The following is a 20268-nucleotide window of genomic DNA, read 5'->3' as shown; positions in this document are numbered from 1 at the left end:
AAGGGCAAAAAGAGACGAGAAAAAAATGAGACGAGACAAGATGAGAAGTGATGAGACAAAAAGATTTAAGAAGGGCAAATAGAGACGAGAAAAAGATGAGACGAGACAAGATGAGAAGTGATGAGACAAAAAGATTAAAGAAGGGCAAATAGAGACGAGAAAGAGATGAGATGAGACAAGATGAGAAGTGAAGGAAATTAGATGAAACAGGATGAGACAATGAGAAGAGAAAAGAGACGAGAAAGAAGAGATGAGATGAGACAGAGATAAGAAAAGGAAGAAAAGAATAGCGTGCTAAAAAGGCGGAAAGAGATTAGATGAGACAAGATGAGATGTGATGAGACAAAAAGATTAAAGAAGGGCAAATAGAGACGAGAAAGAGATGAGACGAGACAAGATGAAAAGTGATGAGACAAAAAGATTTAACTAGGGCAAATAGAGACGAGAAAAAGATGAGACGAGACAAGATGAGAAGTGATGAGACAAGATGAGATGTGATGAGACAAAAAGATTAAAGAAGGGCAAATAGAGACGAGAAAGAGATGAGACGAGACAAGATGAAAAGTGATGAGACAAAAAGATTTAACTAGGGCAAATAGAGACGAGAAAAAGATGAGACGAGACAAGATGAGAAGTGATGAGACAAGATGAGATGTGATGAGACAAAAAGATTTAAGAAGGGCAAATAGAGACGAGGCACGACTCACCAGAACACCCACTGGCCCTTTGGGTCCAGGAATTCCGGTCAGCCCCAGATCTCCGTTTGGACCCTGAAACACAGCAAATAGATCCATTTAATATTCAGAAGAAATATTGATAAAAGCTGATTTCAATGAACAGTCATCATCTGAATTCTGTTCCATATTTTATGTTCTGTACCGGATGATGTTCTTTACTGTTCATTTTTTGATATCAGCAGGGCTCATTTAAATATCATCTGAGCTTCTCTTTACCCTGTTGCAGATAAGTCTATGAATCTGGCCATGCAAAGTTCTTCCAGGGGGTGAATACTAACCTTTGGTCCGGGAAAACCCTGGAGTCCTCTCATACCGCCATCTCCCAGCTCACCCTGTAGGTAAAAACACATGCCAACATGACTGACCTTCACTCAAAGCAGCCAAAAAAAAAAAATTGGGCCAATATCCAAACCATAACACAGCCTTGAGACAACTTCCTGCGTCTACTGTATTCCAAGACTCTCTACACTCTATTTAGAGCTTCAACACACACCAGGAGCTTCTGTCCAATTTCTCTTTGCCTTTTTGACAGGACTTAACCTTGCTATGGATCACTTCCATCACAATTATGTCCATTTAAAGAGGACATTCTACTGTTGGTCAACAATCCCTCGACTCCCAAGACTGGCACAAACGCACATTCCATTCACTCAAGGGCTGTAAGGTGATATTCCCGCTCTATATGCTCGGAATGCCAGCTGCGTTTGGGCTTTATTGTCCATTCCGGAGTCATGTAAGCAAATCGAGCACCTTGTTGGTCCCATGTTTACAAACGATCCCCTTACGTTCCTCGAGACTTCTCAGGCACATTTCTTGCCAGGACCCTTCTCGGATAGATACTCCAAGAGGTGGAGAAGAGGAGTTACAAAACTCGGCTGTCTGAGGTTCACTGGACAATAAATCTGAGACAAGCCCTGCTTTGAGTCCAGGAAAGATCACCTGGATTTAGTAAAACCCTATCAGAAGGATGGAATCAGTTATGTTCCAATAACTTTGGCTTTGCTACTATTTTTTTGCTGTATATGATGCAAACCAATTTAGTTTTATGGATGTTGTTCTCCATTATGGGTTGCTTCAGGCTTCTCAACTAAGTCCTGAACCAGACCAGCAAAAACCAGACAGGCTTGGCATGGAAATACATGCTGAAGGGAACAGCAAAACCCACATGAAGTAGTGAATGATTATGTGTAAAATGCAGTAATGCCTCCTCAAACGACTCTTTGAATCAAAGTTTTGAATCGATTCGTTGAAAATGACCATTTGAACCGTCACAGAAATCAAACGAATTCACCAACTCGAGCGGCATTTTTGTCATGAGCAGTGTTGGGTTTCATCGGATTCCAAAGTAATTAGTAAATGTAATCGGATTACTTTTTTAGTAAAACAGTAGCGTAACCTATTAAAGTTTAAATTACTGTGACTTAGTTACTAAGTTTCAATAATAAAGTTAATTACTTTAAAGTGCATTACTTAGGTTACACATATTTATCTGCTGTTTTTATTTCAGCGTTTAGTTAAGCACCTGAGGGATTATGGGATAGTAAGTTGTCCAGTTGATCCGCTCTTCAGAATCTCGCCAAAGGTAGTAGGTCCTCCCGGTATTTCTCGCTTACTGCTTTATGAATACTGATGATTTGGACAAACCATTTCATTAGTGGGGTTCTGGGTATCTCAGCGAGTATTGCCGCTGACTATGACCCCTGGAGTCGTGAGTTTGAATCCAGGGCGTGCTGAGTGACTCCAGCCAGGTCTCCTATGCAACCAAATTGTCCCGGTTGCTAGGGAGGGTAGAGTCACATGGGGTAACCTCCTCGTGGTGGTGATTTACATTTACATTTACATTTATGCATTTGGCAGACGCTTTTATCCAAAGCGACTTACAGTGCAATTATTACAGGGACAATCCCCCCGGAGCAACCTGGAGTTAAGTGTCTTGCACAAGGACACAATGGTGGTCTTCTGATTAACAGCCCTGTGCTTTAGCCACTACGCCACCACCACTCCATGGTGATTAGTGGTTCTCGCTCAGGTGGTAGAGCGGGTCGGCCACTAATCACAGGGTTGGTGGTTCGATTCCCGGCCCACACGACTCCACATGCCGAAGTGTCCTTGGGCAAGACACTGAACCCCAAGATGCTCCCAAAGGCAGGCTAGCACCTTACATAGCAGCTCTGCCGCCATTGCTGTGTGAATGGGTGATTGAGTCACAGTGTAAAGCACTTTGAATGCGCTAAGGTTAAAAAGGCGCTATATAAGTGCAGACCATTTACTGACAGAGGTGTTTGATGGGAGGTTGGGTACTGTAGATACATGAGATATCATGATACTCACTGGCTCTCCCTTGGCACCTTGCTCTCCTTTCGTGCCCTGGTCTCCAGTCACCCCCTTCATGCCTTTTATGCCCGCTGGTCCTCTGTCACCCGGTAAACCCATCTCGCCCTGCAGATGCCACAGGGGTAAAGGTCAGGATAAGAAAAAGGGCACTCTAGGTCAAGTATATACTGATGTGTTTTAAATAGCATGTGTGCCTATTTAACTACTATTTGCTACATTGCGGTCGCATGTCCTCGTCGCATTGTTTAATTCAACGAGTAGCATCCAGTTATCATCTCGGTAATAAAAACTGTTATTTGTAATAAAAAATGTGTTGAGATAGAAGAAAGGTTAATTAATAGAGGACAACATGAACAAACACTTAAAAACGTACCTTTAGCCCCGGTGGGCCGCTCTCTCCGACGACACCAGGAAGTCCGAGCTCACCGCGTGGACCAGGAAGTCCCACCCTCCCCTCTAGACCCACATCACCACGCTGACCCTGCAAACACATAAATCAAAGCAACAGCCAATCAGAGGTCAGTATAGTCCAGACACTGCTTTCTAAAATCAAAGATCTGATCTTGTAGCGAAATCCCATTGAAAAAAGTGATATGATATTCAAGAGTTGAAACCAAAGCAAAGCTTCCATAGTGGAAAGCATTGGGGGTGATAGAGAATGAAAACGGCATTTATTGCACACGCTGTCTGAAACTTTTCAGCCCCCGATTCACTAGGAATTATTCAAATCAGGCATGAACATGCCCACAAAATCTGCACTGAATGCAGTTTGCAGAGAGAGAGAGAGAGAGAGAGAGAGAGAGAGAGAGAGCGAGACAGGAGTTTGTTTACTTAGATTTAGCACACATTGATGGACAACTGGTGTCACGATGCCAACACAAACACCTGCCAGTCATGTGTATATTTGTTGGATCTCACGGCATTTGGCACTTGGTTATATAACCACAGCTTACACACACAAAACCTGTTACTGAATGTTGCCCAAAAGCTGCTCTAATGATCCGTCAACATTCATTCCTACAATACGCGTACAGAGTTTATTCACAGCTGCGTGGGAAGACGAGAATGGAAAGAACAAAAAATAAATAAAAAAGCATAAATCTTCCCAAATGAAAGACACACATGGATGCATCAAATGCTGCTTTCAGCTGAATCAGCGAAACATCTGGACGATCTGCAAACATTTAACGTTGCATGGAACTTCCATTACATGCATTTACGTGACGGACAAACGGGCAGATTTAGAAACCAAACGTAAACATGATTGATGGAACAGACATCACTCTGGCGATTTGTATGACTAGCTAATAGCTAGGCTAGTTTCGGAGGGCTCCGCAAGTCCTAACAATATGGAATTTGCAGCAATATTGTGAGATACTTCCAACGACAGTACTGTATGAATTACATCTGTTTACCATTTACTCAACATGCTAATTCAGCAAGCTAACTTGTGCGATGCAGCACAGTAAAAACTAAAAGGAAACAGGAATAGTCCCCGTGGTGGCGTAGTGACTCGCCTCAATCCGGGTGGCGGAGAACGAATCTCAGTTGCCTCCGTGTCTGAGACCATCAATCCGCGCATCTTATCACGTGACTTGTTAGGCGCGTTACCGTGGAGATGTAGCGCGTTTGGAGGCTTCACGGCATCCACCGCGGCATCCGAGTACAACTCGCCACACGCTCCACCGAGAGCGAGAACCACATTATAGCGACCACGAGGAGGTTACCCGACGTGACTCTACCCTCCCTAGCAACCGGGCCAATTTGGTTGCTTAGGAGACCTGACTGGAGTCACTCAGCACACCCTGAATTCGAACTTGTGACTCCAAGGGTGCTAGCAAGCATCTTTACCACTGAGCGACCAATCTCAGTACTGATTATCATTGTCCCATGACTGCCAAACATCATTTGTAGCCCGAAACTGAACTTTTCAGCGGGTTTTAGGAGTGAATGCACTTCACTATAGACAGCTATAGGATGCTCCCTTGCTCCCTATTTAGTGCATGACTTAACCTCCAGTGTGCTGTCTGTCTGCACTGGTCTCAGAACAGTTATAGGAGAGCTATAGGATGCTCCCTTGCTCCCTATTTAGTGCATGACTTAACCTCCAGTGTGCTGTCTGTCTGCACTGGTCTCAGAACAGTTATAGGAGAGCTATAGGATGCTCCCTTGCTCCCTATTTAGTGCACTACTTAACCTCCAGTGTGCTGTCTGTCTGCGCTGGTCTCGGAACAGTTATAGGAGAGCTATAGGATGCTCCCTTGCTCCCTATTTAGTGGATGACTTAACCTCCAGTGTGCTGTCTGTCTGCACTGGTCTCAGAACAGTTATAGAGAGCTATAGGATGCTCCCTAGCTCCCTATTTAGTGCATGACTTAACCTCCAGTGTGCTGTCTGTCTGCACTGGTCTCAGAACAGTTATAGGAGAGCTATAGGATGCTCCCTTGCTCCCTATTTAGTGCATGACTTAACCTCCAGTGTGCTGTCTGTCTGCACTGGTCTCAGAACAGTTATAGGAGAGCTATAGGATGCTCCCTTGCTCCCTATTTAGTGCATGACTTAACCTCCAGTGTTCTGTCTGTCTGCGCTGGTCTCAGAACAGTTATAGGAGAGCTATAGGATGCTCCCTTGCTCCCTATTTAGTGCACTACTTAACCTCCAGTGTGCTGTCTGTCTGCACTGGTCTCAGAACAGTTTGAAATGCAGCTTATGTTCATCATAACTCCATATAAAGCCTCTGAAAGACACATTTTACCTATTGTGTCTTTGTTTGTGTATGCACGTGTGTGTTGTTATTCCACACTCACTGTTCTGCCTTTCGCTCCAGGGCGACCCAGTACACCGGGAAGACCGGGAAGTCCGTCAGATCCAGGATATCCCTCCATCCCTCTGGGCCCCGGCAAACCCAGCGGCCCCTAAAAGACGTGACAGAAATGAAAAGCATTTAGACATTCAGAGGGACTCGCGTCAACATGCCAATTTATCTCAAAATTATTTTACGAACAATTTACACAGAAGTTTGTTATTGTCACATTACTGGTGAATTACTTCAATTCAATGTGACAATTTCACAAGAATAGTTTTACAAATAATCTACACAGAAATTCGTTATCATTGTATTATATAGTCACGTTAAAGTCGAATTACTAATTCAATGTGAAAATTATGTAAGAATGTGTTAATGAAAGATTAACAGAAATTTGTAGTAGTCGTGTATTTTTACGTTACTGTCGGATTTAATTCAATGTGACGATTATGTAAGAATGCTTTACGAACGACTTACGCAGAAATTCGTTGTTATTATATTATATCGTCACATTACCTTCAAATATCTTTAATTCAATGCAACAATTTCGTAAGAATGGTTTTATGAAAAATCGACACATAAATTTGTAATCGTGACATATTTTTACGTTACGGTCGAATTATAAACTTTCGGATTCAATTCAATGTGACGATTAAGAATGCTTTTACGAATTATTTACACTAATTGTTAGTCTCATTATATTGTCATGTTAGTGTTGAATTAAAATTAAATTATGGTATTAAATATAACGTAAGAATACTTTCACAAATTATTTACGCAGAAATTTTTAAATTATAAAAATTATAAATAAATTATAAAAATTTATTTTAAATTCGAATTATAAACTAACAGACTTAATTATTTGTGACAATTATGTAAGATTGGGTCAATTAACGATTTACGCAGAAATTTGTAATCATAAAAATTGTTACGTTACTGTCGAAATTTGTCAGTTTCAATTCAGTATGACGTAAGAATGCTTTTACGAATGACTTTCGCAGAAATTCGTTGTCATTGTATTCACATCGTCACATTACCGTTGAATATCTTTAATTAGATGTGACAATTATGTAAGATTCGTAAATTTTGAATTATAAACTATCGTATTGAATTAAATGTTATTGTTGCATTATAGTGTCTCGTTACTGTCAAATGACATAAATTGTGGTATTCTATTTAATGCAACAATTACGCAAGAATGGTTTTACGAATAATCTACAGAAATTCATTGCGATCATGTTTCATGAATGATTAAATCCTCACCTCCAAACCTGGTGCTCCAGCGAGACCTCGCGCTCCTTTTTTACCAGCAAATCCCTAAAAACACACACAGGTAAGAACTTTTATAAATGAAAGCAACTGGTCTTTCTTACGAGACAGTTCAAAGCATGTCTTACACGATTTCATTTTCCATAACGTGACAAAGATTGAGCAATAATCCTTGAGTCTCGTCAGTCATCAGAAAAGCCCAAATCTGCTCGGATTCAAGCGTCTTTAAGCGCATAAATTCCTTCAATGCTTTGAATAACAGAGAAAAGGCTGATAAGATTGAGATAAAGCCTCCGTGGGTGGCCAACATCTCTCTTTGCTGTCTCAACTGTTGTACAATATCACAGCGGTATAACTGTGAAGCAGATAAACTTTCACGATGGGTTTGCATGATAAAAAAGAAACAAACACAAACTAAACACACTTAATCACATAAGTTTGGCTTTAGATCATGGTCGGGACATCCCACTGATTTCTACTGTTCTTAAACCAGGGTTTGACTGAGACACAAATGTGACCCTCAGATTAGTTTCAACATCTGACTAAATGCACAAACATATTCACAAAGCAAAAAAGTCATCTTTAATTCATGGGGGTCTGGGCTTTAAAGCTTGTAAATTCCTCTTAGTTGCCCATCATGGTTCGATTTAACACATAAACACATGTAGAAACTAGAAAAACAGCCCCATAAAAGTGACTAATATTTGACATTTCTGTCTTGCAATGTGCAGTAGTAAATGTCAGCACTTCCTCGTTTCACTGATCAGCCCACAACTCAACCTGCCCACCGGGAAACGTCCCGGTGCACCTGGTGGCCAGTCCGTCCCTGCTCTAAACTAGTGTACTGCTTAGTGTACAGTGTGTACGGTGTAATGCATACTGTGTTCTTACAATAGAGTATGTGAAACAGCAACCAATTTTCATCTTCAGAATAAACTACAGCTATTTTATGAATAATACAATCTAATATATAATATTATTTATATTTAATACACTGGAAATGGACAATATTGAATGCACACTATAAGATTGGTCCCCACAATGTAGCCTTTTCAGCGTATGGTCCTAAATAAAGACCTGACACACTTACAGACAAACTTCCTTACCTGATTTCCTTTCTCGCCCTTGGGTCCTGCTTGACCGGGTAGCCCAGGAGACCCCTGTGAAAATTAAAAAAACAAAATAAATTCGGGTCGGAAAATGTAACGCGTTCATTTCTGCCACTAAAAGTGGACTGTTTAACGTGTAAAAACAATGTATGCGATTAATGCACTTTTCGTTTTTCAATTCCTTTAACTTCACTTTTTTTTGTCAATCGATTACATTTTTTATTGAATGAATTACATGGTGTACTGATTAATTAAACTAATTAATGGCATATCAAATATTTGCTAAGAAATCCCCTCAAATAACAATAATTCAATATATAATATATAATGAAGTAATTCTAGTTATATTTAAATAATTACAAATTATGTATGCATGCATGTATGCACGCGCATGTGTGTGTGTGTGTATGTATGCATGTATATATACAGTATCTCACAAAAGTGAGTACACCCCTCACATTTGTGTAAATATTTGATTATATCTTTTCATGTGACAACACTGAGAAATGACACTTTGCTACAATGTAAAGTAGTGAGTGTACAGCTTGTATAACAGTGTAACTCAACACACAGCCATTAATGTCTAAACCGCTGGCAACAAAAGTGAGTACACCCCTCACATTTTTGTAAATATTTGATATCTTTTCATGTGACAACACTGAAGTAATGACACTTTACAATGTAAAGTAGTAGTGAGTGTACAGCTTGTATAACAGTGTAAATTTGCTGTCCCCTCAAAATAACTCAACACACAGCCATTAATGTCTAAACCGCTGACAACAAAAGTGAGTACACCCCTAAGTGAAAATGTCCAAATTGGGCCCAATTAGCCATTTTCCCTCCCCGTTGTCATGTGACTCGTTAGTGTTACAAGGTCTCAGGTGTGTTAAATTTGGTGTCATCGCTCTCACACTCCCTCATACTGGACACTGGAAGTTCAACATGGCACCTCATGACAAAGAACTCTCTGAGGATCTGAAAAAAAGAATTGTTGCTCTACATAAAGTTGGCCTAGGCTATAAGAAGATTGCCAAGACCCTGACACTGAGCTGCAGCACGGTGGCCAAGACCATACAGCGGTTTAACAGGACAGAACAGAACAGGCCTCGCCATGGTCGACCAAAGAAGTTGAGTGCACGTGCTCAGCGTCATATCCAGAGGTTGTCTTTGGGAAATAGACGTATGAGTGCTGCCAGCTTTGCTTCAGAGGTTGAAGGGGTGGGGGGTCAGCCTGTCAGTGCTCAGACCATACGCCGCTCACTGCATCAAATTGGTCTGCATGGCTGTCGTCCCAGAAGGAAGCCTCTTATAAAGATGATGCACAAGAAAGCCCACAAACAGTTTGCTGAAGACAAGCAGACTAAGGACATTGATTACTGGAACCATGTCCTGTGGTCCGATGAGACCAAGATAAACTTATTTGGTTCAGATGGTGAAGCTCTGGTGAACTCCATGTCCAAGAGGGTTAAAGCAGTGCTGGAAAATAATGGTGGCCACACAAAATATTGACACTTTGGGCCCAATTTGGACATTTTCACTTAGGAGTGTACTCACTTTTGTTGCCAGCGGTTTAGACATTAATGGCTGTGTGTTGAGTTACACTGTTATACAAGCTGAACACTCACTACTTTACATTGTAGCAAAGTGTCATTTCTTCAGTGTTGTCACATGAAAAGATATAATCAAATATTTACAAAAATGTGAGGGGTGTACTTACTTTTGTGAGATACTGTATATATACAGGTGAAACTCGAAAAATTAGAATATCGTGCAAAAGTTCATTAATTTCAGTAATTCAACTTAAAAGGTGAAACTAATATATTATATAGACTCATTACAAGCAAAGTAAGATATTTCAAGCCTTTATTTGATATAATTTTGATGATTATGGCTTACAGCTTATGAAAACCCCAAATTCAGAATCTCAGAAAATTACAATATTACATGAAATCAATAAAAAAAGGATTTTAAATACAGAAATGTCGGCCCTCTGAAAAGTATAATCATGCATATGTACTCAGTACTTGGTTTGGGCCCCTTTTGCATTAATTACTGCATCAATGCGCGTGGCATGGATGCTATCAGCCTGTGGCACTGCTGAGGTGTTATGGAAGACCAAGATGCTTCAATAGCGGCCTTCAGCTCTTCTGCATTGTTTGGTCTCATGTCTCTCATCTTTCTCTTAGCAATGCCCCATAGATTCTCTATGGGGTTCAGGTCATGCGAGTTTGCTGGCCAATCAAGCACAGTAATACCATGGTCATTGAACCAGGTTTTGGTACTTTTGGCAGTGTGGGCAGGTGCCAAGTCCTGCTGGAAAATGAAGTCAGCATCTCCATAAAGCTTGTCTGCTGAAGGAAGCATGAAGTGCTCTAAAATGTCCCGGTAGACGGCTGCGTTGACTCTGGACTTAATAAAGCACAGTGGACCAACACCAGCCGATGACATGGCTCCCCAAACCAACACAGACTGTGGAAACTTCACACTGGACTTCAAGCATCTTGGATTGTGTGCCTCTCCATTCTTCCTCCAGACTCTGGGACCTTGGTTTCCAAATGAGATGCAAAATTTGCTCTCATCAGAAAAGAGGACTTTGGACCACTGAGCAACAGACCAGTTCTTTTTTTCTTTAGCCCAGGTAAGACGTTTGACATTTGAAGCCCATGTCCAGGACCCGTCTGTGTGTGGTGGCTCTTGATGCAGTAACTCCAGCCTCAGTCCACTCCTTGTGAAGCTCCCCACACATTTGAATGGCCTTTTCCTGACAATCCTCTCCAGGCTACGGTCATCCCTGCTGCTTGTGCACCTTTTTCTTCCACACTTTTCCCTTCCACTTAACTTTCTATTAATGTGCTTTGATACAGCACTTTGAGAACATCCAACTTCTTTTGCAATTACCTTTTGAGGCTTTCCCTCCTTGTGGAGGGTGTCAATGATGGTTTTCTGCACAACTGTCAGGTCAGCAGTCTTCCCCATGATTGTGAATTCAACTGAACCAGACTGAGAGACCATTTAAAGGCTCAGGAACCCTTTGCAGGTGTTTAGCTGATTAGAGTGTGACACTTTGAGACTACAATACTGAACCTTTTCACAATATTCTAATTTTCTGAGATTCTGAATTTGGGGTTTTCATAAGCTGTAAGCCATAATCATCAAAATTATATCAAATAAAGGCTTGAAATATCTTACTTTGCTTGTAATGAGTCTATATAATATATTAGTTTCACCTTTTAAGTTGAATTACTGAAATTAATGAACTTTTGCACGATATTCTAATTTTTCGAGTTTCACCTGTACATGCATGTATGTGTATATATATGAATATGTATATATGTATGTATGTATGTATGCATGTATGTATGTGTGTGGATACCTTATTAATCAATTCACAGCCCTCAAATAAATAAATAAATAAATAAATAAATAAACAATCTCTGTTCATGTTGTTATGCAAGCAGAACTCTGCTATACAACACAACACTTGCTTTCTTATTGCCTCATGTTAAACCGTTTGATACTCTTAGTCCATTTACATTACACTTATATTAACATTTATTAGATATTTTTCCAAAGTGACAAACATATGAGGAAGGCTACATTGTTTCTCAGACATGTACAGGGCCCAAAACGAACACTCGGTAAGCGTGTGTAAACGTGTGTAACAATTGCTTTAGTGAGTAAAGTTTGCAGGTGACTTTATTGACTCGTCTTGAATTTGCTGCTCACGTATGTGATGTGAGCAAATCAAATCGAAGACATTTGAGTGATGTGCACCTCAACGTTTTGACAATAATATACAAAAGAAAAACAGCTAAAGATTTCCATTAAAAATGTAATAAAAACATGCAAAATACAGTAAGAGTTATTTATGATTGGTACATTTTCTTAATTCAATGAAAGTGGTGGCAACAAAGTTCATTTTGGACCCTGTTCGCAACACAATAGTTAATCATAGACCTACTTTGTTTCAAAACCTAGTGAGCTGCCTACATAGAAAACATTTTAAGACATCACATGCACATTGGAGGCTTTGCACCAAATCGAAGATCCAATGCGGAACAGAGCGACAACATTTGTGTGTGCCATGTATTTGCATGCTTATTAGAGTACCACATTGTTAGCTTAGCAACATGCTAACGTCAACTCTGCGCGCTTCACTTGAGGACTTCTATTTGTATAGCACGTGGAATTGCTGCCTTCGTAGGGAGTAGACAGCAGGCAGCTCACTAGGTTTTGTCAAAGAGCTACAGAGACGGGTACACATCAGACTTACAGGTGATCCCTGCTGACCGAGAGCACCCCGGGCGCCAGCGACCCCTGCGTAACCCTAAAAAACACAGGAGAATTATTGCCGTGTGGACACAACAAACATGAAGTTCTGAATGTTTTTCATGAAAACAGGCCACTAGAGGAATTTCCTTCAGGGGAAAATATAGCGGCGTTCCATGAAACTGTAAAACAGATCTAGATCAACTTTCATTCTGGGAAAACATCTGAAGTACAATAAACAAAGGAGAGAGTGAGAGTGAGAGTTTAATTACATTTGATACTTTTCTGAAAGAAATAGAGAGCGGTGCTTGCAAAAGTCTCTGCCTTGATGATGTTTTGGGTGGTTGCCATGCGGTTGCTATGCGGTTGCCATGCGGCTGCTATGCGGTTGCTATGCGATTGCTATGTGGTTGCTGAGATATTGCGAGTAGTTCCCGAAACTATTTAGCAACAAACAGGCCACTTTTATTCAAATTAATGGGAGAAATTGGAGAGTCCAACAGTCAACAGATGTAGAAAGGAAATACCGCCTTACAGGTAAAAGAGCCAATCTCCTTTTAGATACAGACATCAGCTGTCAATCAACTTGAGAAAGCGCATGCGCAATTTTATTACCGTAATCTGAGGTAATGGAGCACAATTTATAATTAGGGTTGCCACTTTTGAAGTTGTAAAATAAGGGACACTCAAATGGGGTTGAGTTTTAGCAATAAAAATGTATTATTATTAATAATAAAAATAGTATATCCTTTCTTATGCTCATATGAGAACTTGCTTCTTCTTTCTTGACTAACCGGTTTGGAGATTTCGGTCTTTCCCCATTCAAGTAGACATGAGCTGCACTTGTATACTGCTTATGTACATAGAAAAATTGCTGCCCGCGAGCTTTCCAAAGATGGCCACCAAGTGGACTGACTTGCTAGAAAGACTTTGGTGGTTTTTGGCACGTTGCTATACAGTTACTAGGGTGCTCTGTGTGGCTGCTTATTGGTCCAAGTCAAAAGAGTCCACCCTCAAGTCTAGATATGACTCGAGACCGTCCTTCAATGGTGTTTTTTGTGAACTGAACACAAGTCGCATGTTTGTTTGCCTTTTATTTAAATCAGTAAATCACTGCGGGCACATCAATTTTGCCAATCTATGAAATTCAATCCACAGGTTTTTAGATACACTTACCAAATATCCATAATCTCCTGGTTCCCCACGTTCACCTTTCTCTCCTGGAGCTCCCTAGACACACACAAACAAACAAACAAACAAACACTGATATGTTGTGTTGTTTCTTTAGTAAAGTGCAAATATCACAGTAGTATGAATACTGTAAATAGCAACAGGAAGTGAACTTAAGAAATTAAGACCTACTGGTTCACCTAAGGGCCCGGGCGGTCCTACGGTTTTACTGTCTTCTCCTGGGTAACCCTGAAAAATAACCACACAAATTCATAAAAAATAAAAAAGGGGGGTATTTTTTGGTCAAATCAACCAAAATTGAAAAACTTCCCCTGATAAAATATAAACATTTATGATGATGAAAGCCAAAATATTGAACGCTTTGCATCAGTATTTACAGAGCAATCAATTATTCTAGGGGGTATTTAAAAAAAAAAAGCTCCCATTAGCTGTTTTTCCACTATCGGGCCAATAGCCGGGGTCAATAGCCTCAGACCTCGAGCCACAAGACCAAAAGCAATCTGCGTTCCCAACATCGGGCCAATAGCCGGGCAGCATTGCCCTAAAACCCACCCTTAACACGCCACCCTGGTACCAACGTCACACACCTCACCCATTTCACAAGCAAGAGGGAAGCTAAAGCTCAAGCTGAGGTATCATGTTATCTAGTTATATATCGAGGTTCCATCCATCCATCTTCAACTGCTTATCCGAAGTCGGGTCACTGGGGCAGCAGCTCCAGCAGGGGGCCCCAAACTTCCCTATCCCGAGCCACATTAACCAGCTCTGACTGGGGGACCCCGAGGCGTTCCCAGGCCAGTGTGGAGATGTAATCTCTCCACCTAATCCTGGGTCTTCCCCGAGGCCTCCTCCCAGCTGGACGTGCCTGAAACACCTCCCTAGGGAGGCGGCCAGGGGGCATCCTTACCAGATGCCCAAACCACCTCAACTGACTCCTTTCGACGCAAAGGAGCAGCGGCTCTACTCCGAGCTCCTCACGGATGACTGACTCACCCTATCTCTAAGGGAGAAGCCCACCACCCTTCTGAGGAAGCCCATTTCATCCGCTCGTACTCGTGACCTAGTTCTTTCGGTCATGATACCGAGGTTGTATCATTTGTAAATATTAGCTAGCTAGCAAGATAAGTTAGCATTGACAACTCACCGACTGTAACTGCCATGGTGTCCTGACTGGTGTCTCCACTAACAGCAGGACGATGTCCCAGCACACCGTCCATTAACTGGAACCAGAGAACGTTCATTCTTTGGGCACCGATTTGTCCATTTGAATGGATTTGTACTGTACACGCAATTTTTTACATTTTCCCAAACCTCTACCGCTGTGCGCAGGACACGCGAACCGGGGTGCGTTTCCCAAAAGCATCGTAAACCTAAGTAGATTGTAGAAACCATTGGTGCCAATGCTTTTGGGAAACTCCAATGCACCCGAGAAAGCCCAGAGGAGGCACGATGAAGCCCCTGGAAGTGACATTGGGAACGCAACTTGCCCTGGCACGCACTAGCATGTCCTCATTTGGCTCGATAGTGGGAACTATTGTTGCATTATCTTCCAATGGCGATACAACAAAAATGACGAAAAAACATGAGCGTTTTCTGTTATATGTAATCATTGAATGTGTAGATGGAGGCTATCAATCAACAGAGCACATTATGTTGTATAACCTTTTCTCCCTTTGGTCCCGGGGGGCCTGCAGGACCCGGCTTGCCAGCGTGACCCTACAATTGAAGAAAAAAACAGAAGAAAGATGAAAGTAAGATATAAATGTGTATATGAAACATTTTCCTCGTCTCTAAATCAAAGTTGTATTCTATTGAGAGTATTTATAATCCGATATGTCCGATTTTTGATGATCATCTGCATTGACCAATAATCGGCAGATGAACTGTTCCAAGACACTAAGAAACTCTCAAATTCATGTTCATTTTTCTACAGGCTTTTTCACTAAAATTGTTATGCTTGTAATGTAATTTCTAGCAAAACAAATGGTCTCAGACGTTTGCACGGGTGTCTCATGAAATTGACAGCTCTTGTAACTCACTGTATATCCTTCCAGTCCTGGCTCTCCCAGAGGTCCCATCACTCCGGGTCGCCCCTGACAGGAAATGAACAAAACAGACGCAGGCTGACATTAGCTTGTGTTTGGTCGCATTCCTACCTAAACATATCGCTTGCTAAATATAGCCTAAACGTTTCCCCGACTCTTGGATGGCATCTTAAATAAATGACCCCCCGCTGCTCAACCTGGTATGAGTTCCTGGACAGATTCCTGGAAAACGATTTGCTTTCTATAAAAACAAGAGGCTAGTTTTCCTCAACTACACATGCCATTAAATGAAGTATGTCTTTAAACCGCAAGGGGAAACATTAGGGCACATTAAAATCATTCCAGTCATTTTCTCAGCTTTTAAAATCCAACCTAAAACCACTAGATCAGCAGGTGCTTAACTGTATTGTACAGGAAAAGCGGATTAGCTTGTAGCGTCTCTAATAGCATTAGCGTAATACCCATCACAAAGCATTGGCTCAAATCAAAATCCCGCTAATGTTTAGACATGCTTTAATTGAGCCTGTGAAACAGTGAGTTTGAAGGTAAGATGCATTATCAGCATTTAAAGCACACAAGGGAATTATTAGCTTGTATAACGTCACTTATTCAGCTGATATAGCAATATTAGCAATAGCATTTCGTTGTGTGGCAATAAAGCAAAATGTTAGACCCGAAACATATTCTACGCAAGTACATGAAGCTAGCTTTGCTTTTAGCTAAATAAACTCAATTTCACAAGTTCAAAAGTACAGTTGATATTGCAATGCATGTACATTGCCACAAGAGGCACTATAGCATACATTAGCATATAGCATCTTCTTCTATGGTAGTCAACTACTGTCATGGTGGAGCAACAGTTTGAAGAGAATATTGCTCACCATAGTTAAAGTTAGTTCATATGTTGACATTTATATAGCTAGCTACCTGACTAATAATACAGAACTTTAGCGCCCCCTTGAGTACTGCGGTTTGTTACTGTCAAAGTAACGCAAGGATGCACTTTTAGTATGTATGTTTGTTTGAAATATGTTGGCCAAGCATTCACATCTGCATTTGTGTACTAGCGTAGAGTGTGTTTCTGCTCTTATTATCAATGTTATGATCTGTAGCTCCCCTAGGGGTGCAAATCAGTTACTGCAATGCATCATAATAATAAGGTTGTGGGTTCAAGCCTTATTTGGAGCATGATATTCTGGAAGTAATCCAGTACATCCATTCTCCAATCCGACCGTGTATTTTTAGGCACTGCTATCAGACTTCATGATAGCGGTTAGCGACTGGCTATAATGGTAATAGTCTCTGGAATGTGTTAGAAAATATGTAATCTCAACATCAGAAGGTGCAGAGAGGGAATGAGTGGAGGTATTAAAGGAGAAAGCACACTAACTAGGGGTCCTCTGGTTCCACGAGCACCTTTGAGTCCTCTCTCCCCCGTCGGTCCGATTTCGCCGGGCGAGCCCATTTCTCCCAGGTGACCCGGTGGGCCTCGTTCACCCTAGCATCGAGGAAGATAAGACAAGATTTACAAAAAATGCTTTTGACCACCGATTCCACATTGAGAAATGGAGAAATCTGTAACTGAGTGAATTGGCTTGATGAGCGCAGTGTTGACGTATTTCCTATTGAAAAAGGAAATTGGGGCGGGACAGACACATCATTAAAACCACCTGCCTAACGGTAAATGGTCTGCACTTATATAGTGCTTTCTTTTTAACTTTAGAGGTTACCAAAGCGGTTTACAATGTGTCCTATTCACCCTTTCACACACACACACACATACAGCAATGGCGGCAGAGCTGCTATGTAAGGCGCTAGCCTGACATTGGGAGCAACTTGGGGTTCAGTGTCTTGCCCAAGGACACTTCGGCATACGGAGTCATGTGGGCCGGGAATCAAACCGCCAACCCTGCGATTGGCAGCCGACCCGCTCTACCAACTGGTGCAAGTTTAAGGAAAAATATGGTTCCATTTTGACTGGTTACCTTCTTTCCTGGGCGACCACGGATGCCAGACAGACCCTGTTTTCCCTCAGGTCCCTGGTGGAGAAATATTCACATCATCTACAGCAGGCAATCTCAGAAAAGATCGGAATCATCTAAAGAGCAATTCTGAGTGATTTCATCCACCACACATAAAACAACATGACGTTCACTGTGATTCCATCACTTACTGGGAAGCCTTTCTTTCCCGGATCTCCAGGAAGTCCTGGGGGACCAGAGTCACCGATCTCGCCCCTTTCCCCGGTTTCTCCCATTGGTCCACGGTCACCTGTCTCACCCTGAGAAGCGAAAACACAAAAATTACACAATTATGACGAAAGAACATCGTCCGCACAGTCAGTGGGCATGGACATGACGCTTTAGTATTTGAAGTCGAGGTGTAACTCTCTTTTGCCTCACCTTTGGGCCATCCTTCCCCTGATGTCCGTCTTCTCCAGGCAGTCCAGGAGGACCCTGAGACAGACAAACATCAACATCAGGATCAGCGCTTAAACTGTGATCACAGCGCAAAGCATCATGGGAGACATCACACAGCAGCTGAACTAATTGCTTTTATTCTGCTGCAAAAATGTGCTGATTTGTTTGTTAAAAACCCGTCACTAAAGCAATTTCAAAAGCGCGTGTTTACGACTTCTCGCGTGACGTTTCAAAGCCCGTGCTTGAGACTTCTCGCGTGACGTTTCAAAGCCCGTGCTTACGACTTCTCGCGTGACGTTTCAAAGCGCGTGCTTACGACTTCTCGCGTGACGTTTCAAAGCGCGTGCTTACGACTTCTCGCGTGACGTTTCAAAGCGCGTGCTTACGACTTCTCGCGTGACGTTTCAAAGCCCGTGCTTACGACTTCTCGCGTGACGTTTCAAAGCCCGTGCTTATGACTTCTCGCGTGACGTTTCAAAGCGCGTGCTTACGACTTCTCGCATGACGTTTCAAAGCCCGTGCTTACGACTTATCGCGTGACGTTTCAAAGCCCGTGCTTACGACTTCTCGCGTGACGCTTCAAAGCGCGTGATTACGACTTCTCGCGTGACGTTTCAAAGCCCGTGCTTACGACTTCTCGCGTGACGTTTCAAAGCGCGTGCTTACGACTTCTCGCGTGACGTTTCAAAGCCCGTGCTTACGACTTCTCGCGTGACGTTTCAAAGCCCGTGCTTACGACTTCTCGCGTGACGTTTCAAAGCCCGTGCTTACGACTTCTCGCGTGACGTTTCAAAGCGCGTGCTTACGACTTCTCGCGTGACGTTTCAAAGCCCGTGCTTACGACTTCTCGCGTGGCGTTTCAAAGCCGCGTGCTTACGACTTCTCGCGTGGCGTTTCAAAGCCGCGTGCTTACGACTTCACGGCGTGGCGTTTCAAAGCTGCGTGCTTACGACTTCTCGCGTGACGTTTCAAAGCCCGTGCTTACGACTTCTCGCGTGACGTTTCAAAGCGCGTGCTTACGACTTCTCGCGTGACGTTTCAAAGCGCGTGCTTACGACTTCTCGCGTGACGTTTCAAAGCGTGTGCTTACGACTTCTCGCGTGACATTTCATGCTCATGTCAGGGTTAAATCAATAAAATATACATTAACTCAAACACTGGTTCTGGAGCTGGAACGAGGTCTAAGTGTGAGATTTGGACAGGTGCATTATGGGTACTGCTGACTCACTCTGATGCCCAATTGACCTTGTTCACCCTCTTCACCGACAGAACCCATTTCACCCTAGACAAATAAAGAGACAGTGAGGTTTTCACCAACTTAAAGCGATAGCTCACCCAAAAATGAAAATTCTGTCATCATTTACGCACCCCCATGTTGTTCCAAACCTGTATAATATAATTTTTTCATAAACGACAACACAAGAAGAGTTTTTGTTTTCAAAACTACTAAAGATTTTTACTGTCAAACTACTTTTAAAGATGCAAAATAGCACCATGAAAACAGTCCATGTGACCTGTGTGCAATATTCCAAGTCTTCTGAATCCATCATACAATAGATTTGTGTGAGGAACAGACCCAGACTGACTTTACTGGCACCAATCGAATCGTTGGTTTTCGAGTGTCACTTGACCAACTGCGATGCGGCTAGTTTAAAAACGCAGTTGTAGCAGAGGGGAAGATTTTCAGTGAATAACAATTTCAATTTGTGTAAATTCTTAAAATTATAATTATTATTTCTCCCCTTTTCTCCCAATCTGGAACGCCCAATTCACACTACTTAGTAGGTCCTCGTGGTGGCACGGTTACTCGCCTCAATCCGGGTGGCAAAGGACGAGTCTCAGTTGCGTCCGCGTCTGAGACGTCAATCGGCGCATCTGATCACGTGACTCGTTGTGCATGACACCGCGGAGACTCACAGCATGTGGAGGCTCATGCTACTCTCCACGATCCACACACGACTCACCACACGCCCCATTGAGAGAACCACTAATCACCACCACGAGGAGGTTACCCCATGTGACTCTACCCTCCCTAGCAACCGGGCCAATTTGGTTGCTTAGGAGACCTGGCTGGAGTCACTCAGCACG

At 42.2% G+C, this 20268-nt stretch overlaps 1 protein-coding gene across 1 annotated transcript in view; it reads right to left on the bottom strand.

Moving 5' to 3' along the window:
• Window positions 1-20268, bottom strand: part of LOC127618931 (collagen alpha-1(XXIV) chain) — a 127898-nt gene that overhangs the window by 12247 nt on the left and 95383 nt on the right. Inside the window, exons 32-48 of the mRNA XM_052091634.1 lie at window positions 19409-19462; window positions 18163-18216; window positions 17934-18041; window positions 17746-17799; window positions 17151-17258; window positions 15755-15808; window positions 15378-15431; window positions 13887-13943; window positions 13701-13754; window positions 12529-12582; window positions 8253-8306; window positions 7141-7194; window positions 5879-5986; window positions 3445-3552; window positions 3069-3176; window positions 1016-1069; window positions 708-770 (exon numbers count right to left, since the gene is read on the bottom strand). Of these exons, the coding sequence (XP_051947594.1) occupies window positions 708-770; window positions 1016-1069; window positions 3069-3176; window positions 3445-3552; window positions 5879-5986; window positions 7141-7194; window positions 8253-8306; window positions 12529-12582; window positions 13701-13754; window positions 13887-13943; window positions 15378-15431; window positions 15755-15808; window positions 17151-17258; window positions 17746-17799; window positions 17934-18041; window positions 18163-18216; window positions 19409-19462 (1200 nt within the window). The remainder of the gene's footprint in view (window positions 1-707; window positions 771-1015; window positions 1070-3068; window positions 3177-3444; window positions 3553-5878; window positions 5987-7140; window positions 7195-8252; window positions 8307-12528; window positions 12583-13700; window positions 13755-13886; window positions 13944-15377; window positions 15432-15754; window positions 15809-17150; window positions 17259-17745; window positions 17800-17933; window positions 18042-18162; window positions 18217-19408; window positions 19463-20268) is intronic.

This window comes from Xyrauchen texanus, chromosome 25, assembly GCF_025860055.1.
Source record: "Xyrauchen texanus isolate HMW12.3.18 chromosome 25, RBS_HiC_50CHRs, whole genome shotgun sequence".
NCBI lineage: Eukaryota > Metazoa > Chordata > Actinopteri > Cypriniformes > Catostomidae > Xyrauchen > Xyrauchen texanus.
This window is presented reverse-complemented; position numbering and strand designations above follow the sequence as displayed.